General features: G+C 44.0%; 2 protein-coding genes across 19 annotated transcripts in view; both read left to right on the top strand.

The window, feature by feature from the left end:
* LOC143144991 (disks large 1 tumor suppressor protein-like) overlaps positions 1 to 27843 on the top strand; it is a 796996-nt gene that overhangs the window by 695925 nt on the left and 73228 nt on the right. The window lies entirely within an intron of this gene.
* Positions 71 to 26278, top strand: LOC143144533 (uncharacterized). Its single transcript, XM_076307037.1, has 3 exons — positions 71 to 80; positions 145 to 962; positions 26237 to 26278. Exons 1-3 carry the CDS (start codon positions 71 to 73, stop codon positions 26276 to 26278), a joined length of 870 nt encoding a protein of 289 aa, XP_076163152.1.

Below are 27843 nucleotides of genomic sequence, written 5' to 3'. Positions count from 1 at the left end.
ATTTTTCCAAACGTGTCGCGAAACACCGCCTGGAAGGAATGCGTCTCATCGCGAACGGCGGTGCACGGTAATGGCGTCGGGTAGGCGCATTTTCCCGCATAATATCCTCGAAACCGGCCACTCGAATATATCGTCGGCGCACAGTTGCACCGTGGAGGAGAGAGAGCACGGCCAGAACCGACACGAAGATACAATCGTGTACGACGGAGACGTCGCATGTGTGCACCTGCAACGACGGTGTCAATATTTGCGGAGGCCGAGCGGAAGTTACCGACAACACGGTGCCGCATTCGTTGCACGCGAGATGCACTCCTGAAAAGTCCACGACACGGACCACCGACGTGTGCGTCGATCGCGCGCTCACCCGCGAACCGGAGAAACCGTATTTCGCGAGTGCTCCCCGTCTCGACCCGGTCGAACCGAGTGCATCGCGTTCGAGCGCGGCCAGAGACGAATACGCGCGTATACTCGCGCGCGAGCGACATTCTCAACGAACGGTTAGTTCCGTCGATCTACGGAGAGACCGAATTTTCGGTACCAAGCGAACCGAAGTTTTCGAGTGCAACGTGTTCGCGAGTGCACGGGGACGAACCGTGTGCATATATATTTGCGCGCGAGTGGAATACGGAACGAATGGTTCATTTCGTGATCTACGGGAAGGATCGAATTTTCGGTACGGAGTGAACCGAATTCTTGAGAAAAGAGTGCACCGTGTTCGCGAGTGCACAGAAACGAATCGTGTGCGTACATGTTTGCGCGCGAGTGGAATTCGCGATTCACGTTCGATTTCGCGATCTATGGAAGGATCGAATCTTCGGCACGGAGTGAACCGAATTCTTGGAAAAAGAGTGCACGCGGCACTTACCGTGCCAGTTAGGTATCACGTGTTGCGATTTTATCGAGCGATCGGCTGGATTTCGAGGGACTCGCTCCACTTCGTGGGATTACACGGCTCGAAGTCGGTAGGGAGATCAAATTTTGTTTACCGGAAATTGGAGTATTTATTTATCGGTCTACCCAACGATAACCGATTGGTTCGCAAAATAGAAAATTTACATCGGTAAGCAACCCGCGTGCACGACTTGAAACTACCGAGAACAGACATTTTGAACGAGGTAGCTGTGATCGTGAAAACAGACCATTAATGTAGAAGAAAAAGTTTCTACGTAAACGGTTCGTTGAATTAACTATCCTTGTTTTACCGACGATAGTCAGAAAGAACGCGAAAGTTTGTAACATCGGTACGTATAATGTATTTAATTGAATTCGTTTGATCGATTCTAGAGAAACGCGTAACCACTTGGCGATTCGTTCGACACGCGCGAGCGTGTAAATCGCGATGAATCGCGATGGCATTGGTGTTTCCGCGATCACCGTGTAATTAATTCCGTGTTTACGAACGTATCCATTCACGACTCATGAAAGGAGGAAAAAAAATGAGTGCAATTAAGGAGAAGTCGAGAGTCGATCGCAGAAGCGGCCGATAGCCTTGCGAATTTACACACCGCGGGCCGCGTTGCATCACGGATGATTCTGTATCGTGATCGTGAAATCTCCTCGTCATTTCCTTTCGGTGTTTCGCGCGCAGAACGTTTCGGGCAACGAGGTGAACGTGTGCCGAACGCGTAAAAACACTATTGCGCGAGACTCGAGGATTTCAATTTTTCAACCAAGACCTAGCCGAATTACGACAGTTTCAACATTAGGAAACAATAATTTCGTTCTTGAAACGTGTAGTGAACTTTATCGAGAAGTTACGAATTTTTGCAGTGTACGATTAGGAAATAATAATTTCGTTCTTGAAACGTGTAGTGAACTTTATCGAGAAGTTACGAACTTTTGCAGTGTGCGATTAGGAAATAATAATTTCGTTCTTGAAACGTGTAGTGAACTTTATCGAGAAGTTACGAACTTTCGCAGTGTACGATTAGGAAATAATAATCTCGTTCTTGAAACGTGTAGTGGAACTTATCGAAAAGTTACGAATTGTAGTAGTATAGTGATTATTAGTAGCAATGTTAATTTATCGCAGATTACGCGTTTAAAAAATATTCTTTAATATTTTAATATTTTTCACGCTCGTATTCCGTATGCTAGCACGCGTTCGTGGCTTTCGATACAGAAATTAATTCAAATTGTTCCCTTAAATTCCGTCAGAGCCGACTCGACGAATTCAAAAATACATTTTAATTCGGGACACGAACTAATACACCGAGACGAACGCGCGCTGCACCGGTCCTCCTAATGCGTTCCCTTTTACGATTTCGAGTCTCGTTCGGGATCGCGTGCGTTATGAATGTTTGCAACATCAAATAACAATAACACGGCGAATAAAAGAGTATCGTGTCCCGGAGGAGTCGGCGATAAATCAAAAACTATGCGGACGTGGAAAACAGTTTATTGGTCGGGCGAGTCGCGGAATATTTTGTAACAATGTCCTACCGTCTCTGCGCGAATGATTTACACTGGACAAACCCGATGAAAATTCCGCCGGGCGATCGGTCGCGGAGAATTTTTTCGCGAAACGAATAACTCGCGGCCACGTGGAAAATTAGGAGTATATTTTGAAGGTCCGAAGCGCTCGAAATTTTAGATTCTTTTCCGTTAAAAACCATCGAATGGGTCTATTTCGAGCTTTGTTTACGTTCCGTCGAGCCACGAGAATTTTTTCCCCGGTAGAAACGAATTATTCTATCCGGAGTGAAACATCGTTGCGCAAGCTGCGTGCAAAGATACCGATATCCGTGTTCGATGCTACAATGATGATTATTCTGAAAAAGAATGCCGGAGAATTCTTATTTCGTCATTGAAAAAACGTAAACAAGCAAATTGATTTTTTTTCCTCTTTAAACTAGCCTTAAAAGTATCACGTTTAATACTCGAAGCTCTGTGAAAGTATAAACGAAAAAAAAGGGCGTTTTTTCCCCTTTAGACCTAGCAGAGCGCCTAATTCATCCGCAAACAGGGCAACGGATACGCTCGGACAGTTCGTTAGCCATCGCGAATCGACGATCGGTAGGGCGAGGGAAGGCGAGGAGGGGTAAGCTCTCGACAGCTAGGAAAAATACGCGGTTCTCGCTTTGACGACGCGATTCGTTCGCATGCTTCGAGTGGGTGCGTGTGACACGCACGCTCGACATCATGATTTACATTATTGGCCAGCGTCCAACATTGTCGGGGCGCGTACGGTGTGTGCTCGTAGCCTGCTGTCGTTTCTGCTTTTTCTTCGTCGAGCAACGCTTTCCTTTTGCAACGAATACCGCTCAGAAATGGCAATTCCTTGCGCAATTTTGGCGCCATTCGCCACTTTCAAACACCACGACGTGCCTCGTTGCGATTCGGTACATCGTTTTGACGATTCTCACGATGGTTTCCCTTGAAGAAATTTCGGTACGATCGATCGTTGCGAAGGGCAGCGATATCCTCGATATCCATTTAACAAAACCGTCGCCCACGAGTTTTAATGGTAAATCGATCAACGTCGATGCGAGTTCAATCGTTGTCCAACTTTTTACGTATACACGAACCCTCTGCATTTATCTTCTTCCGAAATGTGCCAAACTTTGAAAACATCGCGTCGCACAGTACCGATCGAATCTAAAGGAACGTGAATATTTTTCCAAACCTGCAAAATAATCCACTTGGAAGTTGTTGTATTTTAAATAACGGAGAACAAACTAATGAAAATAAAGCACTTACGAATTTAGATAGTTATTGATCTTGGTACATCGTTTCTGGAAAAACATTCTTAACCAGCCTTCTTTATTAGGTACCTTTGGAAATCTTGTCAGACGTATTAATAGCGAGACAATTTATTATAATAAAAAATGCAACTTAACTTAAAAGAAGATACTCAGAAAGCCGTCTTCACGCGAGAGATTTTTCAAGACACTGTATTTTATAATTTACATCGACTGTTATCGATATCGTCGACAAATAGGTCCGCGTCGATATCAATGGATTTACGAATTTTCGAAACGGTCACTTTCGTCAATTTTGTGTCTTCGAATCTTTAAATCGTAATATTGGAGCACAGATCGTTCGTATAATTTTTGTTGTTTTTTTTTCACGCGCGCGCCGCGTTGCGCGGATCGCGGTAACACGACTCGCGCCAACTTGAACTCGTGTACGACTCGCGAGTATTTATAGGATCTATCGAGTCGGTTCGTAAGTTCCCGAGCGTTTATACATTACCGTTTGCGGTATAAATCCGTGTTATTTACGCCGCGAGGATCGTCGTTTCGCTGTTTGTAAGCGTCCGGTCGATTCGGTGTAACGAGAACAGCGGCTCGTGTATTCGCGAGGCAAACACGTCGGTGTAAACGCTCGCGAACTCACGGTGAGTGACTCGATACGTCGAATATTTACGAGCCGGGCGAGTTCAAGTTGGCGCGAACGGGTCCGTAAGTTCCGCGAGCTTTTACATCACCGTGTACAGTATTTTATAGCACTTTCGTGTTACCGCGAGCGGTGTAAATCCGTGTTATTTGCGTTACGAGTCCTGTCGGCCGTGTCTGGTGTAACCAGTAATAATAATAGTACGCGTTTCGAACGGTAATACCTAGCGAACTCACGGAGTGACTCGTGAGTCGTACAAGTTCAAGTTGACGCTAATCGGTGCATAAATTCCCGAACACTCCTATTACAATTTGCACGTGTTGTTTACAAATCACGAGTCGTTTCTCTCTTTGACGGTTCAGTCTGTTATTACTATTATTTTTTTTGTTTTATTCATACAGGAAATATAATCTCCATCAAAAGGTTATTTTGCCGTGTGTTACACAGTATTCGATAGGACAAAATTTACAATTAATTTTACATTTTTTTAACCGTTCCTCGTCAGGGAGGAATCATTCCGTTCGTTCGAAGTAGAAATTCCAACCGATATCGTATCACCGGGAAATTCAATCGCGAATGTTTGTTCGCGGTCGTTATCTCCGCGTTGCGATATTTACAATCGCGTAAAAACGTACACTCGCTTCGTCCGTACCCTCGAACGAATCGAAACGTACGATTTCGGTGATAAATCCCGTTCGAGGATGACGGATTTGCATCCCGAAGAAAACTCCAATCCGTTTACACGGGAGACGCGCGGAGCTTCGTCCCGAATTAATTTCGTTCGACGGGAACGACGCGAGTTCCGCCACGTTTTTCCGGGAGAATGTCGGTACGTCTCGTAGGAGACGCGAAAAGTTCCGATAAGAAAGTTCCGCGCGAAAAAAGTCGCCTCCTTCGTCGGAGAATACGAGAGCCATCAACCACGTCCTCCTCGTTCGGAACTATTCTCGCTCTATCGCGTTTTTCTTACATCTTCTCGGCGTTGGAGCGCGCCGATGGGCCACGGTGATGAGAAATATTGAAAAGTAATGGCCATTCCGCGACGGAAGAGCCATCCCATGAACATTTCTCACGAGACCGCGCGAACGTGTCCCACTCGTTCGGGGACCGTGAAAGCTCGACGAATTCATTTGTCGCGAAATTCGACGTTCTCGTCGCTCTCGGTTGTCTTGGTCGCGTTGTCGTCGCGAGTAGAAAAAAATACGAAAAAATCGAATTAATTTTGAATAACACAAACGTCGGATACTTTCGACCGTTCGAAAGTTCGGGAGCAGTGTCCGTAGCGCGAACGATTCTTTCGATACGGATAATATCGGGATAAATTTGATTCGAGCATTGATTCGTTCACAAGTTTGAAAACAGTAGAACAATATCCGCGCGGTAAGTTACTATCGAAGCTTCGAGGAGTCGAGTGTACATTGCTACTCGACAACTCGGGCAACTCGCCGAATCCCAGTGTCGTAGACACAAGTTTCATTCCGTTATCTCAAATGAAATTCCAAATCGGAGTACACTCGCATTCACCGTATCAAAAATTCTACTATCGCTCGAAGCACTGTACTACGATAATTACGAACCGGTATCTACACTCTGTTTCTATTTCGCTTACACCTATTTCGCAATTCGATCGGGAAAATTCCTCGTGGCCCCTAGCAAGAGATTCTCGCGAATCGGGAATAAAAATTCTGAAACGGTGAAGAGGAGAAACGTTGACCGGCAGGACGGGTAAACGCGTTGACATTTCGCGTACAAAACAGGCAGTCGGTTCGTTCGGTGATAACAGTTGAAACGACGTTTCGATGTTGAAGTGACGCGACGCGACGCGACTCGACGCGACGTCTCGCGGGGAATAAACCGCACGGCCGATGCTCGCCCGTTCCTGTGAATTCGCCTTTGTGTCCGCGAAACTGGCTCGTAATCTCTCCGGGCGCAGCTGCAGCTGCCCCGGGGGCTTGCGAAATATCGCGATATTTCGTACCGATAATAGCAGCGACCGCAGACCTCGAAAGCCCCGTGCCGCAAGGGCGAGGGCATCTCTGTGAAAGTACTGGAGGCCATCCTGACGAACGGAGTACGCTATCTCCGCGCGAGCATTAACGCCGTGATCGCGCCGATACCGATTTCATCGTCGCTCTCTCGTACAACGATAACTTGGTCCGTCTCCATTATCGCCGCATCTACGAAATCCCTTTGTTCTATTTGCTTCGCGAGGGAGATACGTCGCGGCGAGTTTCGCGCCAATTTCGCGCGACTTTCCATTCGGGTCTTGACGATCGTACGTATTATCGCGTTCACTGTCAGCTGGAACTACCGACCGATTTTGGAATATTATAAAGTGTTGTAAAGTTCAGATTATAATATCTAGTTTATTATAATATGCAGGGATCTCGCGTATGTAGTAGGATAGTTATTGTACATATAAGAATATAAACTCCGAACAAATACGTGTAGAGTGATACGTCTTGATGTGAACGACGACAACGTCGTGTGGTCTTCCTGACTCTGGACTTGGAACTCGACTTAAAGTTCTTAAAACTGACATCGACATCTGGCACCCTTAAGATCGTTGTTGTATTCATTCCAACATAAAGTACGCTTTATACGTATCTCGAAGAAGAAGAAACATAATCCACGAGGAAGAAGAATAGGAATTTGTAATATCGATCACGTGTGTAGAATAGAAGAAAGAAATCGTAACGTCTCCGGAGAACGTGCTTGAAATTTAAAGCGAATCTCGTTACGAAAGCATAAATTCTATTTTTTTTTTTTTTTTTTTTTTTTTGACTACCAGTAGAAGTATTTTTATTATCGTCGATTTCTCATGTTTGCGATATTTCTCGAGAGACTTTTTTATGTAGTCCGAAGGCGTATTATTCGTGACACGTGGTATAGCGCGATCTTCAATGGTCCTATGGTTTTCTCGTGACCGGAACGTGTACGAGAAAATTGAAAGGGAAGTTTTACGGTTTTTCGTTTATTACCGACAGACCAGCGCAACAATTTTCCATGTTTGCGTTATTTTTCGGGAAACAGTTGTGACCTTTCGAACGGAACGGTACACACTTTTTTATACAGTTCGAAAGCGTATCGAGCGACGAATTCAAATATGTCATAGTGAACCATGTTGAATATTGTCCGAGGTACGGTGGTTACTCGTGGTTAACTTCGTTGCTCGAAAAATATCGGAAACGTGAAAAATTGACGCGCGTTATTACGTCGATTGTAACAAAAAAAGATAAAAATTTTCTTCTCTTGGGATTTTTTAGCGCAGACAATAACGGAGTAAGTATGTTCTGTAATTAAAAATAAGAGAAAAGTATCGTTCGATGGTCTTCGTCCATCTGTTCGATTTCCAAAGGATTCGTGTCGTTGGAAAATTATTACTATTAATCGAATCACGATACGATGTTTAAACACGATTCGTCGATCGATATCTATGCTCGGTTCCAATTAACATGAGTCGATTGCTGAACGAACATTTCGTTATTGTTATGCGATATTTGCTCTGTAACAGTTTATGGAACAACGATAGTTCGATTTCAGAGGACTCGCGATTGCGTTCCGCTTTGAACTGAAACAAGAAAAAGAGAATAGAAAGCGGAACAATTAATGATAGGGCGTGCAGTGATTCGAACAGGAACAGTACATCTATCGAACGGTCCCAGGGGCAACCGAGTTCCACCAGCTATCCGAAACGAATGGAGTCTCCGGTGAGCTGACTCGTTGTATACTCGATTTAATTTCGCGCGAGTCGCGATACCGGCGACTTTTCACGAGCTATTGATACGTTTATAATCGGTTTTCGATTCGATAAATCACCAACTACCGCGTCGTTCGATTGTTAGCCATTCGCCCACAGACGTTATCGGCCTCCGCTTCTTCGATCATCTCGCCAGAGTTTACGACGCTCGTAAAACCGTTACAATTTTAAGATCTCCATCTGTTGCTAATTCGTCGATCTCGATGTCGATACCTTGGACACTTTCAGAAGCAAATTGCACAACGTGCAAGCTCCCATACTATCGAACGTCTATTTTTCACAAATTTACGATGTTCTCTCTCGAGTGTACGACGAAAACGAGCCTCGGCGTGCTGAAAACAAATTAAGAACCGAAGGATTGAACTCGGAGTACAAATTCAATATAGTGTATCGAGAATTCGAACGATCGAATATTGAATTAGTTACGACTCAAAGTAAAAATGTTACGTGCGAGATACAATTGTAAGTAAATTGAAAAATGTCCAATACCTTGTTTCTCTCGAGTGCGCGCGCAAACGAGTTTTAGACGTGAAAATTAAGAACGTGTAAAGAATCGAACCGCGAGTAGCTTAAATCTGGTACATTTTGTCGCAAATATGTGTACACAGACTGTACACGCCAGCAGCTAGGACGTAATACTTGTTCTAATATCGATGCTCGTTCGTTCGTGTGTATGCAACGTGTTTTACCGTGTAAGAAACGTCTAGTATACGATCCGAGGGTAAACACTCTTCGCGGTGAATACCGCGCAAATTTGCATAAGTCGGTGGCATTTTCTCGGCGATTGAAATTTCAGGATGCGGAGTTTACCCGTCGGGATCGTAAGAAGGTCCTTGCACGCCACTTTGAACTGGCTCGACTTAGAAAGTGCTCGCCGGTATAAGAGAACAAAGTACAGCGGAAGTAGTGTTTAACTTTCGCGTCTTAACGCATTAGGGCGCACGTGCACATATTTGTGCATTTCGTCCGACTCGTGGCAACGTTTCTCAATACGTATTTACAATCGACTCTACTAAATTTAAACCACTATTCGATTGTTCATCGTTTTTAAGGAAGGCTCTGATTTCGTACATTTGAGAAAAATACGATATTGTCAATTTTTCGAACGAAAACATTGTTAAACGAAACATCGTTATTTGATTAAACGACTCCTTAGACTGGAACTAATTCGAAATTCTATCGTTCGAACGGTTGTTAATTTTTCTGATACGCAAATTGTCCAATTTGGTTGCAATTACATTATAGAAATAAACGAAACATTGTTATTTAATTAGGACTCCTTGAATCGGGATAAATTCAAAATTCCATCGTTCGAACGGTTATTAATTTCCCGGTACGTGTCGTGAATTTTCCAATTCAGTCGTTGCAATTTTATACAAAAGAAATAAACGTTGTTATTTAATCACGACTCTCAGAATTCGGACGAATTCGTAATTTCAAACGGTTCTTGATTCTTTCGTTGCGTACCGTACATTTTCCGATACGGTTGCGCTTTTATATGAAATAACCGAACGTTATATTATTTAACTACGATTTTCCGAATCGAGATAAATTTAAAATTCCACGGTATATTTGAAATTTCGTTTCGGAGTGAATTTCGAACGAAAGGCCAATTTCGATGCGTTAACATCGATCGTGTTTAATGGACGAAAAAAGTATCGAACGAGGAATGCGAAAGTTCGAGGGAAGTTCTTCGAATTTGCTGGTTTTCAATCGTTTCGGTTTCCAGGGCGAACAAATAACCGGGAAAGCGATGGTCCACTCGCGAATATCGGTCGTCGTTTCTAGGAGAACTAATAACTTGGTTGGACACTCGACAGCCTCTTTCTTTTTGGTTGCAGCTGCAACCACGGGTTTCGAGGATTTATATCCTATTTTTCGGCCCTGACCTTCAGCCGGTGGCGGTAAATAGGACGATTTTTCCCGCGGACGCCGAAAACTTTGGCAAAAACTTCGCATTACTCGCGAGTACGGCGGTTGCACTCGCGAACTGGGTCATAGAAATCTTCCGTTTCCCGATATAAACAAGAAGTTACTTGGCTGTTGGAGTTGCTGCGAAAATAAACGCGACACGTTTTTTTTTTTTCTTTTTATCCTCGCGAGTGTTCGATAGAATTTCGCAACGTAAACGTCCACGTTGAAATTTGTCAATTTTTCCATCGCAGGATGAAACGAGTCAAATTCGCGTAATATATTACGCGTTGCGAAATATTTTTAGAAAAAGTTCTTTCGATAGACGTTCTTACTCGAACCGTATTATCATTGCATATTCAACATCGTCGATACATTCGTCTCGCTCAACGTCTCGATTACAATGTATCGTTACATCGATCCTGCGACAATTCGTTGAAACGTTACCGTGACGGTTAATGGCTGTTTTGTAACACCGTGTCTGTCGTTGAAGCACGTTCTCCCGTGACACAGTTAGCTATTAAAAGTCGCGTCCTTGGAAAATTACGATCGAGCGTCGATGATTCGTCGGTAGACGGTCGCGCCACTGACACGAGACTCTTTTGACATCCGATTGTGTAATTTGTCCAGGAACGAGTATTAATTGAATCGATCGAAGAAGACGTAGTCGCCGAAAAATGGTCCCTCGAGATACCATCTCCTGTCGAGTTTACGTAATATAAAATTGCGAAATGGTCGATTCAGTTTTGTTCAATGTTTGCGCGCAATGTTTTCACTTTTTACGGGGCAGTTAAATCCGACTGGTAAAGTTACCACGGTGCATTTAAATACGATGCAAACGAGATAAGTATCCTTTGTTTCTATTTGGAAGAACACCGAGTTCGAGTTTACGTTAGCTAACAATTACGTTTCGATTTGTTAAGTTTTTTTTTTTCTACTTACCGAACATCTGCTCGGAAATTAGAAACACTGGAAAATGTGAAACGAAAAGGACGTATTAATCCCCCGATAGAAATTGAAATGTAACAGCGGCTACCATTCGGTGAATATCCTTATTAAAAAAGAACTTGAACGTTAAAACGTACGTTCCATTAAATTCTTATCATTTCTCTCTCATCGAAAAGGAAACGTCACTCTACTTATCAGCTGTGCACTCCCTGTCTAAAATAGTGAACGTACGTATGTTCGTACAATTGGTCGAATTTTTCACCGTTCGTTAATTCCCTTCTATCGATCGAATCTACGAACAAACAAAAGAATAACGACGAAGCTATGAAATTTTACGAGGATCGATAAGCCTCTCAGAGTACATATTATGGTGTAATGACAATCGGCTGGGACAACGATCGGCCGATATTCGCGTTAATGTAGAACATCGTTAATCGCAATCGTTTCAACGGAATCGTTCGTTTTGTCGTACAGTTTTCGTCGCGGAACTCGGACGCGGGTATAAAATCAACGATCAGACGTTCGATACGCGAGATTAAAATCGATGTAAAAATTCGAACGACGGACACTAAATTCCCGCGCGCGATTGTACGCGGGCTTTGCGAAAAGAAGAGAGAAAAAATATGGCTCCTCTCGTATCAGGAATTTCGCGGTACGCGCGCATTCCGAGAGGCGAATGAAAAAAAGGATAACGAAATTGACGACCGAAACTCGCTGGCTAAACAAACGGGAACGTATTTAAGAGAAAAAAGGCTGGAAAAGTTGAGCGACGGGTTATTCGGAAGCCACTAAGATCTGTTATACGATACGTGTTCTCTGTTACAATATATCGACAGACCGTGACTCGATTCTTTTATGTCGATCACGTAAAAAAAGAAAGAAAAAAAAAGAAACGCGTACCCGATTGTGAACGCGGGTATCGTTCGATACTTCCGTTGATTCGGAGCCAGTCCAATTCGATGGTCGATAATCGTAATAGGGAAACGTCGAGATATTTTCCGCCCGCCATAGATTGGAAAATACCTCGACGTTTCGTTATGACACCGAGGCAGCGAACAAACCACTACAACGAAAATCTTGAATCGTCGATTCGTTCGATCAACCCTTGCAAACTTATCGCGTGTTAAATTTACCATTGAACGTTCAGTAAGATTCTTTTCGATCTTTACGAATAAATAAATGGACTATGGGGTAGCAAAAAAATTGACGAGTGAAAAATTGAACAGGGCACGTTGATCGATACGCACACGCTGCGTTGACCTGCTCTTTGACAACGTCAAACGTCAACTATCGAAGGAAACGTTGCAAACAATTTCACCGAATTTATTTATTCGATAAACGTTTTCTGCGATACTTCCAACGCGAGATAAACGTTCGTGCGTGTTTCAATTTTTACAAAATTGATTTTTACGCTTCGTCGAAGTGTACGATTTTGTAGCGGTAAAAGTTTTCGAAGAATACGTTCGTTGGAAGTTTCAAATAAAATAGAAAAAAGGGAACCTTGTTAAATCTTATCCGCGAGAAAACGTGGGAAAATATTTCTCATCGCGACTCACTCTTGTAAGTTGAAGTTGCAGCTACGTTCAGGCGGAATAAAAATTCACGCTCGAAGAATTGAAAATCCTTATTACGTTCGCCTGTTCCCTATTAATAAGTCCAAGATTACGTAGAAGCTGCGAAGGGTTTCCACCTTGAATCGTGATTCGTCGTTCTCGACAAACGGGATCAGTGTAATAACACTTCGCTAAGCTTCGTAACAGCCGAGTATCCACGATCGAGGTGATCCTGTCTCGTTAAGTCTTATACCGGATGTAACAAGGAATTAGCGAGAAGCACGCCGTCTCGAATTCTCCGTAAGAGAAACGACGGCTGGTAACTCGTTACCGAATTTTCCGCGAGATGGAAACGACCGATGGTCGAAGTTCGTTGCATCCTGTTGTAAACTTCCAATTCGGTGAACCCCCTTTGATCTGGATGCACACGTACGGTATCGGAATTAGGGCTGGTAAAGCGTTCAAATTTACATCAACGTAAATTTCCAAGCCGAGATCGTTCGAAGGTCATCGATCTTCCCGTAGATCCTTGAACTTTTCTCGATTGTACCGTTCCGCGAATCAAATAAAATTCAAGCAGATGGGAAAGTGCATACCTCTGCAATACTGCACGAAAGAATGAAAAAATAACAAGTAACTTCCCGAGGCACCTCGATGCAAGCTCATCGTCCTTGTCGCTCCTGCGCTCGAGTGACAACATTAAACAGAAACACCCAAATGTAGAAACTTTTTGGTCTTCACGTGGACAATTCTCTGAAATTTCTCCTTGATTTTTACCCAGAGGATGTTCCCGGTTTTGATTCTGGATGAAAAAAAGAAATGAAAAAAGTAAGACCTTTGTTTTCGACTATCATCGAAACTCGCGCAAAAAAATTAATCTTTCCGCGATACTCGTCTCCAATTTTCACCCAGAGAAATTCCCCTGCCGTGAACAAAGGGGAAGGTATTCCGTTCGAACGACGACAGGTGGGTCGTCTATTGTCCGCGAGCGTGCAAGAAAAGAACCCCTAAGGACATCGAACATAGAAATACGTACTCGAGCGATCCATCGTCATCGATGAAATTTCCTAACGGAAGAGAGACAGGGGTCGGAAAATTTCAACGGAAACTCCGTCGCTCGGCCGTCCACCGTGATATCAATCCCATCGATCCAGCAGGGGTAGATCGTTCGGGAACGAGCAAACGACGCACAAGGGGGGTGAATCGCGTCGGACGAGTGCACGATAACGGCTCGCTTCTCGCGCGAGCGTCGCGGCGCTATTGAAACTAACAGCCGGAGGTGTTCGGCATTAACGAGGACTCACGAGGTCCGTTTTATGAAGCGTAGCTAACGACACGGCGCTTGCCGGCCGGCCGGAGCGCGGTAACTCGGTGCATACGCGCTCGTTTACGAGGGGGCCCGTTGTTTTCGTTCGTCGTTAACGGTAATAACAGGGAAACGACGGGCGCAGAGGTGATGCAAGAGGGAGCGGGGTGGGTCCACGATGCACGTACGCGCCAGAATGCACCGAAGGATTCATCGGCCACTAAAGATCGCCGTTTCGGTTGCACCGAGCCGAAGAAACGCGCGGTTCGAAATTCTTTTCGGCGCAGCGTTGTTACGACGTCGTTGGCCAATTCGGCGCCAATGGTTTTGCTCTTAGCACACGGGCGAACGGGCCATTTGCCTCCGCGGGACACCAGGCCCCTTGCTTATATTGTCGGTTACTTCCGCATTTGGTAAAGAATGATTGCAATCGTACCGGTCATCTAATTTTTTTTTTTATGCAGTTTTGGGACACGTTATCTTTAGAATAGGTTTGAGCGGAGTTGTAACGGTACCTAATTTCTTTTTAACTTAGTTCAAAGACTATGTTATAGTAACAATATAAGCGGGCTACCAGGTTCCGTGCTTATATTGTCGGTTACTTCCACGTTTGGTAAAGAATGAGTGCAATCGTACTAATCGAAGCATCTAATTTTTTTTTTATGCAGTTTTGGGACACGTTATCTTTAGCAGAATAGGTTTAAGCGGAGTTGGAACGATACCTAATTTCTTTTTAACCTAGTTCAGGGACTGTGTTATTCTTAGGGTAGGTTCAACTGCGACTGTACCAGCCGAGGCAAGCGATTCTTTTTTAATATACTTTAGGGACTAGGTTATGCTTAGAGTAGGTTTAAATGCAACTGTATTAGTCGAGACATCATAATTTTTGTTTAACGTCCTTCTACAATCACTGTCTAGTCTACTAGCTCCCCTACCCTTGGTAGGAAGGAATTTGAAACTGTGTAGTGTTCGTTCGTGAGAAGAAGACTAACGAGTATTTACACCCCCACTCTGGTGTACGGTCCACTGCCTCCCCTATCACAGTACGCATTGTCGTTATTGACCGAGGACAATGACAAAGATCAATAGCGGCCAATAGCGACAATGCCTGCGACGATGGGGGGAGATTGTAAACCAAAACGGAGATGGAAATACTCGTTGACCTTCTTCTCGCGATCGAACAGTACATTATTCTCGCAATAAATTTCAATCGTAAACTGTATCGAGAGAATAGAGAGGAGAATGTAGTGTCCTAAAAAGTATAAGTTTTCAAAGAAGATACACGAAAAAGAACGTTGTCGCGTCAATCGGTGAATTTGCGTTACTTTCGAAATCGTGGCTTCGATTTGCGTTTAATACGAGAGTGCGCGTGGGTATGCGCAGGTATGCGTGTGTGGGTGCGCGTTCACGAAAGAAATTCTTATTTCGCTGAACGCGTTCCATTCGGTGGAAATTTTCCGACGCACTCGCTCGCACGGTTTCGAATATACGCGCGCCTCGCTAATGGCGATCGGGGAATAATAATTCGGCTCCGGTCGTTTCTCACGGCCCGACGCCTCGTTCGCCGTGTATTTTCCACGAACGTTGAGCGTCATTTCGGCCAACGAGTTGTAAATTCGCCGAACGCCATACAGCGGAGGGGCAGTGCAACGCCGCGACGACACGAGTGCGCCATCGACCTGGTGTCTATACCTCTCGGGAGATTAATCGAAAATATAAACATAAATATACGGTCGGGAAAGTGTACAGGGTGGTTCTAGAATCTGGGACGGGCCGTAGATCTTTTCCGAGCGAAAGTACGAAGGATCGATGCAGCACCGATAATGGAAACATTTGGACCGTAGAACGCTCGAACACCTGGGTACACCTGGGTCGAGCGGAGAAAATTATTACGGCTCTTGAATCCGGGGTAGAGCAAGAACTATCCTATTCGGCGAACAAGAGGATCGATTTGCGAGCAGAAGAGTCTTCGATAATGAAAACATTCGAACAAACGCTTGAATACCCGGATGGAACAAGACGAGAGAGATGATTCGGGATCTTGAATACGGGGTGAAAGATTCGATCTTGAAAATGGGAAATACCGTATCGGATGAGCGGGAAAGGTGAAATCTGCAAACACTTGCAAGGGAACGACTCGAGCGCTCGAATCCGGGGTAAAAATTCGATCTTGAAAGCGAGAACTGTCCTATTGGACGAATAAAGGATCGATTTACCGGCAGGTAAGAACGAGAACACCGATAATGAAAACACTCGGATGGTGGAATACTCGATGTACCTAGATCGAGCGACAGAGACGACTCGGGTACTCGAAACCGGGGCAAAAGTTCGATCTTTGAAGCAAAAAGCATCGTATCCGGCGTGACGTGGATCGATTTGGGCGCAGCAAAGAACCAGGTCCCGATAATGAAAAGAGAGCGAGGCTGGGTCGTCGTGTATCGCGAACCAGATGGAAAATTCATGCGGCAAACAAGGACGTTCCTTGGATATTCCATCATCGGCGTAATGTCTATATCCTGAATAATGCCGCGGACAATCTCGCGCAGTAACGAACCGGAAACCGTGCAAACAAGACGAGACTGCGCTGATATTTGCTCAGGGCCTGCGGAAGTGGCCATCGCGGATTCCGCGATTCGAGCAGCACGTTGCCTTCGGGAAATTACAATCGTCCTGGACAATTGTCCCTCGAAGGGTTTCGGCACCAGGTGCGATCTCCGTTTTGCGGTGTTGGTTTGACCGTGTTTGTCGATATCAATGCTCCGACCGATTGTCCCTACACTTTGTACCTATGCTTCGTGCCGTTCTGTGTATCGCATCGACGATCTTTCAGAGCGCTTTACGCGACGCTCGGTATCGAAATGCGTGTAACGTCTTCGGAAGTGTACTAACCAGCTCGGAAACATTCGATCCAATAAGTTGTGTTGAATTCTTCTTGAAGAAAAAATTAACCAAAGCCGATTTTTAATTTTTGAAATCACTTTTCCCGGTTTTCAGAAGCTTGGTTCTTGATATACAGAGCGCAAAAGTTTCGATCCGACGAGTAGTGTACTTTTCTTTCAAAAAAATGTCTAAAAAATTGACCGTTTTTCCATTCGAAACTGTGCATACATTACCAACTCCGTGCACCGATTACATTTCATCGGAAATTTGTTAATTTGCGACGGATTAAACTAAATACCTCGTCTGGTTATTTCTGGACATCAATTTCGCGTTTTTTTTTTGTTTTTTTTTTTTCATTTTTTTTTTCAAAGTCCCATAAACGTCATCAAATGTACGCGCATAATTAAATACGGCGGATTCGGCGGTTGGTTTTTAATTAAGTTTCCAATTACACTTTCCCGGAATGTTGTAACGCTTTTGATCATTTAGAAATGTCTACCCGGTGGTCTCAAAATTTTTCAATTAATGGATGCGCGCATAAAATTTAATTACTTAGTCTTTGTCCGGTTGCCGTTGCGCGCCGTTCATGTCGTAGCAAAATTATCCGTTAAAAGGTTACATTAAATGAAACTTGCTCGCGAATGCTTGCACGAGCTGTGTTACACGGAGCGCACTCGAAAGAAAAAAAAAAAAACACGTTTTGTTCCAGTGTTACAGGAATATTTGCAGCGGTCAATGTTTGTCTTTCTCAATTTTTTCTGTTTTTTTTTTTTTTTTTTTTTTTTTTTCCCACCAAACAAGAGTTCACGATTCGTTTCGTTCGAACGCGCAACTATTTGTCTGTAGTGTGCCTCTGCTATCGGAAATATCGATACATTGCACAAACAGGAACAAAGATTCGTGCATCGTAAGTTGATACATCGTGCACCGAAAATGTCGTTCCATCGCATCTACTACGTGTTGCTGGAGAAATGATCAATGATAAAGTAGAGATAGGAGGGGGTATCCACTTCACCTAACCCCTACCATTAACTCTTCCGTAGCCCCCACTACCTCTTTGTCGAGCGACGCGATTGGTAATAGACGAGAATCATTCGAACCAATAATACACCGGGACTCAATCACGTGTGCGTACAGTGTGATTGATACGCTACGATCAATCGTACCCACGTTCCTTCCGCGTGTCATCTTTCCAACAACGCACAGTAGGTGGAACGAGATTTTCACATTTATCGTACGCAACGCACAGTAGGTAGAACGAGATTTTCACATTTATCGTTCGCAACGCACTTGTCGTTTATACGTGCGGGAAATCTCACGCTGTCCTCGTTCCAAGTAGGATATTTCCAAGTAGAATATTTTTTTTTTCATGTAAAAAAAGAAAAATGGAGCATCGACCAAGGCAACGTTTTTCTTTCGACTACGAACATCGCCGCGTAGGATTAATTAACGGGTTCCGACTCGCCCGTGGCGATGCGCGTTATCGGTATCAGAGATTTATCGTACTGTGATCATTTGATTATTCAATTAACTGTATCCACGCACGCGTGCGTACGCGCGCGCGCTCGTGTTTTCCGTTTTAATTAAATTATTGCTACAATTATTCCACGGTCCCGGGGAAAAGTTCATCGATTCGAACTGGACGAGATTTCGAAATCAACTACGGCCGGAACGCGTCGTTATCGGTTCGGCCACGGTTCGTCGTACAATATTTCGGTGTTCTACCGGCGCGACGATCCTCGTTATACGAATCGATCATGCGAAACGCACGCGACTGAACGCTGGACGCACGCGCGGGGGACGCGGTCTTTCCGCGACAACCCCGCGACAAACAAGGCTCGTCGCGTCGAAATTGGGCATTCACCGATGCACACCGGTTTTATTTAATACCAACGGCTGGGAGGCAATCATCGAAAGGGTAATAAAAAATTGCGTCCACGGAAATTTGCCACCGGATCGATCGTTGTTTTACAAAGTTCCCGTATGGCCGATGTTCGTTCGTCGAGTACGAAATTAACCGTTCGTCGAACGAGGTGGGTGGTCGAATGGCGGACAAACACTGGACGTTTGTTCGTAATTCGATCCTTTGCTTGGATTACATCGAGAATGCACGAATGTAGACCGTCGTTGAAAGGAATAAAAAGTTACTCGCGGAAAGAAGATCGCGGTAGAAACCGATCGATTTTCGAGATTGCCGTTAACGAACAATTTTAACGAATACACGTGTAACGTTCACATTGGATGGTCCAGCGTTCGCGTCTCGGCACATTTCGTATCCCATTTCCTTCTCTTAAAATTTCCTCGATTTTGTCCCGCGCTTTCGATCCTCCGCGGAATATATTTGCGAGACAATATGCGAAACGTTACGTCCGAGAAAAACTCGATTCGACTCGTTGAATTCCGTTGAAACAGTTTCACCGGGCCGGCCAACGGAAGGTCTATATTTACAAGTTGAATTCGAGACTCGAGTATACACTCTCCGGTGGTGGCAGAGCCGAGAGTAACCGATGGCTGTCGGAAAGCTGTTTTCTAATTCTACCCGAACCTGTTTATTCTCTCACCCGTGTAACAAGAAATACACACACGTATACACACGCATACCCGGTAGGACGATAAGAAACGGGACAACGTTGCTCGCGTGTATCGCTTTCGGCGAACCACGATTCGTAGTAAATACCGTGTTAACGGTCCTCGTATCGGCGACATCGATATCGCAAACAAGGGGAAACGGATGGGTTTTTCGCACCTGGAGAGACTTTCGTTCAAATGTACCGTTGGTACAACGTTTTCTTTAAAAATTGAGAAGAACGCGATAAAATGGTAGAATTTTTAACCGAAACATTTGTGCGAACGAGATCAAATTACGGATCCGTTTGGACCCGGAAGTGGCCTCACTGTGGTCGCCTAAACCGATGATGTAATATTTACGAGGAATGTAAAAGTATTTCGATAATCCAACCGAAAACTACCGACTTCTCCCTGCTTTCTTCCAAAGAAACCACAAAGTGGAGGTATGAATACCTAAACAACTGATATTTGCAAAGATGAAGAAAGTATTCCGTTAATCCGACCGAAAAATATCGACTTCTTGATCCCTTTGCAACGCGGCCACAAAGAGGGGGTTAATAACGAACCGTCGAAATTATCCTCCCCGATATTGGAAACTCGTTTCGCATCGCGCGTTGCTACTCGAAGAATGGCCGTCTTACGTGGCCCGGGACATCCGAGGACGCTTTCATCGGGTTTTTCATTCCCATCTCGGGTCAACGGGGGCGTCGAATATTTGCACTGTCGACGAAAACAGACCGTGGCGTCGTCGAGAGATTTCTATTCGCGATGCAGTCGAGTCTGTTTACCTTCCAGCGCGACTTTTCCTCCCTTGCCCGCGGTTTACCCTCGACCCCGACTACGACGACGACGCTCGGCATCTCCGGCTCTAGGAGTTGCTCCGGGCTCTTATGAAAATAAGCCGAGACTCTCTCGAGCCGCGTTTTATTTTTTTTCTCTCTCTCTTTCTCTCTCTTCTTTTTTCTGTTTCTTTTTCTCTTCTTCGTTTCGGAGCAGTAACTCCCGTAGTTCTGGCCGCGTACGTTCCCTCGCCACGATTTAAAAGAAACTCTCGCCTCGCGATTGGCGCTGCCTTCTGTTTCGGATTTAATTCCCGTCACGAGCCGCGTCTATCTAGAATGGTGAATAAAAGATGCTCGAAGTTCTTAGGAATGTTCGCAACTGTAACGCGCGAAACCTGAACCAGATACAAATCGTACAGAGACGATAGTGAGCCGTGTGTTCAGCAACGTGGATTATGACGCGTTCGAAATCTGCAAAATTGCGTACAAGTCGCGTCAAAGGGCGCTAATTTTTCCTCGATTACCGATATACCTTTCTTTCCCAGCGAATTTCACCGAGTTGAATACTGGAGCAGAAATATCCTCAACGTCGCGAGAGATACAAAATCGTCTTCGGTAACGATTCTTCGCATATACATATTTATCATTCTAAATCACCGATCGCTTGTTTCCATTTTGGCAATTATTTTTCACGAGTCGATCATTTTAGCCAGATTTTACCTCTTTTGTCGTACAAATCTACGCAAATATATTTTTCCGCGGGATAATTACCATTATGTCAGAAAAATTACGCATTGCACCAGTGATGCACCCTGTAGCTTTAAAGAAACCACAACCAAGGTAACCTATATCTGTAGAAAATATAAATCCCATTGGAGTAAGTATTTCTCGATCGAGCGCGACACAATGCGCATCGATGCTACTTTAAATCGAAGACAAGGGGTAACCCCGCGTACATTGAAACGGATTTAATTAATTAACGGGACTCTCGAGGTACGTGGTAACGATCGAAGGTTTTTGTCCCTTTACCCTTTGATTCTCTCCAAGACGAATTACCGATATCGGGGAATTATTGTAAAACGTTCGAGGAACGGGGACGAGAGCCTTGCCCGCGTTAACGTTTGTTTTCCGCTCGTGGCGACCGATCAAAATGGAAGAATCCACGTGAAATTGGCTCGTTACAGTGGCGATCCTTTGAGATTCCGTGCGATGGGCGCGATTCCCTCCGTTGACACGGTTTACCGCACAGAGACGATTATAATTAAATTTCTCCCCGGTCGAAGCCAATTATCTTTCTTTTACATCGTAGAACGTCGGACACCCGTGGCCTCCGGCACTGCCTCCGGAATCCTGGCAAACGGACCTTCGTAATTGTTTTAATTAGAGACACGATCTCTTCCCCTGTCGTGGTCTTTACGATCGTCGTGGATGAGAACGTTAACTCTGGCGAACTTCTTCTGGTCGAGCGTCTTTTGGCCCCTTGGTGCACCGACGAGAGACTCGATTCGATCGAAAAATCGAACTTTGGTATCGGGTATCGGTACGGTGATATTTCGTTTACGCAATCGTTACCGTGGACTCGTTCGCGAGCCATTGTTCAGCGCTAATAGCGACGCGTTGCCCTCGACGACATCGATCCTCGCACGGAGTGCATATTTACGATAAAGGAACAATGGATTTTTCACAGAAGATGACAGTTACATCGGTAATTGTAGAATTGTGAAACGAATAGAAAGTTTAACGTTTGTCGATTCAACGATGCCTATTGTACGGTTGAATAACTATTTGAAATATTCGATTATTCACATACGTGAAATTCACCAACTTCTCCTGTCACTGGAAGAACGCACCGAGTATGGAAAAATGCATCGATCGTTGTCCCGTACGAGATATCTGTTTGGTCGATCTGGTAACGTTCGTGTTGAATCGATCCTGTTCTTTAAAAGGATGGGCATTTATTTTTTTGGTAAATATCGTACTCGTTTCGTTTCTCAAGAAACTTGGAATACTTGGTTCTTATCTAGTTCGTTACGACCTTTGGTACTCGTGAAAGAATTATTTTGCAAATAATGTATTTCCCATTGAGATCAATTCGACAGAGCTCCACTCCGCCGATCGTTTAAACAGCGCGCGAGGGTCGACCGTTTCAAAATTCGAGAACGCTCGCACGCGTGGGCAATTTTTTGACCCCCCTTCCCTCTCCTCTCGCGGTCCGTTCATCCGCAAACTTTTTAATTCCCCTTGTTTGTACGCGTTGCTTTTAATCCCCTTGTTTCCGCACCGTTCCCGCAAACCAGGAACGTCCCAGGAACGAGCCAGTAATTACAATAGTTTTAATTGTAAACACGACACGCTCGCCCGTCGAGTCGCTCCCTCGGGATTAACCGAGTCACAGGAGGAGAGGGAAACACAGGTTTGAGAGAGAGAGAGTGTGTGCGTGTAAGAGAAAGAGAGAAAGAAAGAGAAAGAGGGTCGTTTTCTTTCGATCGTTGCGTTTAATTAGTTTCTTGGTCGATTCCCACGTAAGCGAAACGCGCAACGAAAGTTTCCCATTATCGGCTCGTTGTTGTCGCGGCTGTGACTTTGACCGCCGCTCGTTAATTTCGAATCCGTGGAAATCCGTATCGATTCGCTCTCGAGGGGGCAATCTGGTGTTAGAGGGTCGCTCGAAAATCGAGGGTCGTTTGTCATATTTTTCTTCCATCGATAATCCAATACGAATGGAAATTAATACACCCTGTTTAACACAGTTCGGTAATATACAAACCTTCGTTCGTGTATCGTTAAACACTCGTCCGGTTCGAAAAGTACGAATTTAGAATTTTGTTTCCTTCCAACGTGAGAATAATTAGATACAAATGAAAATCAATACGTAAATTATCTCTGTCCGAGATAATTTAACGACGTAGACAAATTGGAGTTCAGATACAATTCGTTGAGACTATCTCGTCGCTTTATTTGGTCGCGTAAGGTTTATTTGGTGCTGTCAATTATTGTGAAATTGTACGTGTATATTCCAAGACGAACGACTCTAAAATCGATGAAAAACCTTACGAAAAGTTTTCCAGGAACACTGCGAACGAAATGAATTCAGAAATGTGGAAAAAATTGATAGACGCTATCCAATCCGAAATTGCTCGCGGTTCGTTGCGACGGACGCGCGAAAATTTACATAAACGAGAATTGCATCGGAGTTGGCGTAAATTTCGAAGAAGTCGCCGTTGTCGCGCACGGTTCGCGCGCATTATGCATTTAGAGTGTCCGCGGCGCGTGCAATAAAACACCGGGGAACCGTCGGGAATTAACCAAATATGTACCTGCAATTTCCATAAAACCTGCTTTTTAATTTTGCAAATTACGGTAAGCGTGCTACGTACGACTCCAAGAGCCGTGGAATTCGACTGTCTCTGGAAAATCGCTCCCCTCGTTCCTTCACCGTCGTTTTGCTTCTTTTTCTCTATCGTCGCACAAATTACGCAAGCCACGCAGCACGTGCCCTCGTTTTCCACCGTTGAAACGCGAATTCTCTTCTTTTTTTTTCTTCTATTCGCCCGTTTTTTGACATTTTTACCCCCTCGCACCCGTGACACTAATTCCAAGCCATCTTGAACCAGCTCGGAAGCGAATCCGGTTCGTAAACAGGCATTTCGTCCACGCGAGAAAAAATTTATTCGTCGAAACTGGACAAAATCGATCGAAGAGAAGGTTCAAGAGGGTACATACTTTTGTATCGATGAAAAAAGGGTACCGCTTCGGGAAAATATTCGAGAAACTGTTCGGTGAATTAATTTCGTTCTTGTTTCGTCAAATGGAGGATACGTTGTGGATTATTTTAAAAGATTGTAATTGTACGCAAGGAAATACGGCGGACGAATCAATTCCCGCTCATTTGTGCCGTACGACCGTAGCTCTACTGTACGATTCGAATTTTTCCAACGACCCAATTTGAAAATGGATGGTATTTTATTAAATTCTATCACGATTTATCGAGCCTCGTACTTTAATACTGGAACTATCGATAGTGGATATATTTCTATTTATACCCGACCACGTAACGACGTGTCTCCACGATTCGAAGGGGAAAGGAGGTATTAATTTACGAACACAATTAGTTCTCTATTTGGATAACGGTCGTCCAATATTGAGGACAAAGGCGCTGTTAACGATCGAGCAATTTTAAAAAGAAGTTCGCAATAGGTAAAATTGACCCGTTTGGTAGTTCCAGCGTTAACCGAGCAACGTAGAAGTTTTTCGTAGAAAACAATCAAAGGTGTAATTACGAATCTTTCGAAAATCGTTTATACATTGTGATTGAACGACGCGCGTTACTCCGACCGTGAAGCGCCATTATCGGAATATAAATTAGCGAACAAGAAATATAACATCGAGAGCAACTGTCGTCAAACAGCTCGTTAGTTGTCCCGTCGGCGACATAAATAATAGCTCCCCGTTTTCGTTTATGGAGGTAGGTTTCTTTAGAAACGCGATAGAGAAATCTCTACGAAACGAATAGATATTAATCGTTCTTGTACGAGAAAAATTATCGCGCAATAAAAAGAATTATGTGTCCGTTAGGACGTTGAAGGATCTTAATAAAATACGATTTAAATAGCCACGAGAGTCCTTTCGCGTTCGTGGTTATTATCATTTTATAATTTATAGACGATGCTGCGCAAAGCGTCCCGGGAAATACTATCTCGTCGCGCTGACACGATTTAATTATAAATACAAAAGAAAGTCGTTAAATTCAACGACCGAAACCTCGACGCGAGGGAAATATCGAAAATTGTTAAACCGGAATTATTTTCCGGTAAAATTTCGCTCTCTTCTCCATTCGCTTCTTTTTTTTTTTGTTTTCTCCTATTAACGAACTATTGTACAATAATAGTAACATTCCCGCTTGAAAGTAAAAAGAATCCATTCTTTGAAATCGTACGAAAATGCACCCTTAAAAGTGCACACCATTCCTACTCGAACATTCGTAACACCGACTAATATCATATGACGATCGTTATTGTGTTCCGTTGAAAACGATGTCGAAGGAATAGTACGACAAGTTATCGACAACGAGATCAATTTTCGTACATCGAGTAACAAAGAATTTTCATCGATCGCCGAAGACAGAGGCACGAAGATCGATGCAACTCGTAACTCGATCGTTGGGTAAACGACGGCTATGATTTTTCGTGAAAAATTCACCGTAATCGTTTTTCGGTCTCCTTTGATGTCCTCCGATCGGACGAAACGCTCGCTCGCGAACATCGTGTTCCCTTTATCGTTCCGCCGAATTGTTTTAATTCCGCGAAATCGATGAACGTCATTGAACTGAAACTAGCGTCGAATCTCTCCCGCTTCGTTATCGTTCTCTCTGTCTTTCGCTGCGCGGTGCAACGAGAATGCATTCGATGGGGATAGAGCGAGTGAGAGAGAAGAGTGAAATTTTCCACAATTTCCATTACCAGCCTCGAAAATCGGTAGACGCGACACCTGCACCGGTTCGCGATATTTTTCGGGGTCTGAATATCCATTTATCGAAATTAATACGGACCACGCGACCCGACACACTGTGTTGCTCGTGACACGCGCGTTCGCTCACTGGCTCGCTCGATCGTTTCCCCATCGGTGATCATGGCCACCTGGAACAATCGAACGACTCGATGGCCTTTCTGCACGCGTGTCCGTCAAAGGGGGCGCGATTTAACGACTACGATATTGTTGGGGGACAAAAAAAAAATACACAACGTGGCTTTTCGACGCCGTGTCGCCAATTGGAACGGGAAAGGGTTCGCGACGTTGTGTACCTACCGGGGAATTGAAATGTTTCGAGAGGAATTGGAAAGCATCTTGTTTAATTGCTTTGAAAAATATTATTTCAGGACTTGGAATCCTCGAAGTTTGTTGAAATGGAGGAAATCTGAGATAGAATAGTTCGTCGAGCTGTGGCAAACGAAGGAGATCGTAGAATCGATTAACGTTTATTCCGAGAAGAAATATAGATATATTTTTTTTTTAATAAAATTCTAGAACTTTCCGTTTCACCCGATATACGTACGTATAAAATAATTGTCCCTCTCGCGGAATTAATTGTCGAAATTGTTTAGAGACGAGACTGTCGCTCGAAACGTTTACCGATTTAATATATTGATATTGTAACGGATAATTAATAAGTTTGCTTTCTTTTTTGTTACAGGTAAGTTTCGAGATCGATTTTTCACCGCTCTTGAACCTTTGATCGTGTTTGGTAAGTTTCGTATGCATTCCACGTAATCGTGAAACGCAGTGATTTGTTAAACGTTTACTTCGCGAATTTCGTTACGCTCGACGTTAGAACGTTGTTAACCCACTATCGTTTAATACGGATAATCGGGAACCCGATAAAAATAATCCCTGGAAGCTCTGCAACTTTGGCTACTTGCTCCTCAATTCGACTTGTAATTAATTCGTAGAAATAACCAAGGAACAATTGCTTTTCGTAATTTTCGCAAAAGAATGGTAAAATTCGTGCAACAGTGAATTAACCGCAGTTACAATTTTAGTAGTACTCGATGTGCAAATAACAAAGAAACAATTATATTGCGTAATTTTTGCAAAAGAATAGTAAAATTCGTGTAACAGGGAATTAACCGTTGTTACAATTTTATAAATAGTACTACTCGATGTACAAATAACTAAGAAACAATTATATTGCGTAATTTTTGCAAAAGAATAGTAAAATTCGTGCAAAGCGTATTAATCGTAGTTACAATTTTACAATAGTAGTACTCAATGTGCAAATAACTAAGAAACCATTACTTTTCGTAATTTTTGCAAAAGAATAGTAAAATTCGTGCAACAGGGAATTAACCGTTGTTACAATTTTAGTAACAAGTTACCCCAAACGACAAAATTGTATCTTTACCCTAGATTGAAACGGTCGTTCGTTGAATTATTAAATAATTATCACGATCGATCGCCGTACCGGAACCAACGCAATCGGTACGTAATTCCGTACGATGTTTGGTAAAACGATCGCGTCTGCGACAATGTCGATCGATTGAAAATGAAATTGTCCACTCGACGTGACAAAACATCGTAAACGATCCGTTGGGCGAATTCTTCGCGCAGAGGAAGTTCGAAAGTGGAAACTTGGACTATTTTCAGCCCCCGTGGTTGCACGTGTACACGCACGCGCGCTTATTTTCGAATCCCACGAGGAGATTCGGGAGGGATTTGCGGCGCGAAGGAAACGATCGGTTTCGTAAGAGGTTTTCGCCCGACAGGATTCTCAGAAAGCAGAAAACAAGCGATGTTCCGTACTCGGGCCATTTCTCCAGCGATCTTCGTCCCCGCGCCTCACGTTTTTCACCCCGTCCAGCAACGTTTCTTCGACCCTCGTCGGAACTATTCCGGAAGTTCTTCACCGGCTCGCGGGGGATCGAAGTTTGCGCCGTATAAGAATTTCAAATTGGATATTACGATTTAAATCGAGCAACGACCACTTTTCCATTCATTGACCGTTTCCCGTTTTGGAATTCAATGATCGACGCCCCGATTAAATCCGAATCGACGCCACTGCGACGAACGCGTTGCAAACCTGTATAAAAATTTCACTCGCTACGATTGTTTTAAATCGCTCGATTATTAACGGTGCTTCCGTCCCGATATTACGTTACAATTATCGAATCGAAGAACCACGAAAATTATTCGTGAATTACTCATCCTGTTCCAATTTCAAATATAGAGTACATAAATGTCGCTCCAAAAATTCGGAGCAACCTTTCACGTTTGAAACCAATTCGACGAGCAATTTTACCTACT

The sequence above is a fragment of the Ptiloglossa arizonensis genome, chromosome 3, assembly GCF_051014685.1.
Source record: "Ptiloglossa arizonensis isolate GNS036 chromosome 3, iyPtiAriz1_principal, whole genome shotgun sequence".
Taxonomy (NCBI): Eukaryota; Metazoa; Arthropoda; class Insecta; order Hymenoptera; family Colletidae; genus Ptiloglossa; species Ptiloglossa arizonensis.
The sequence above is the reverse complement of the archived record's forward strand: the minus strand, read 5'-3'. Positions and strand labels throughout refer to the sequence as shown.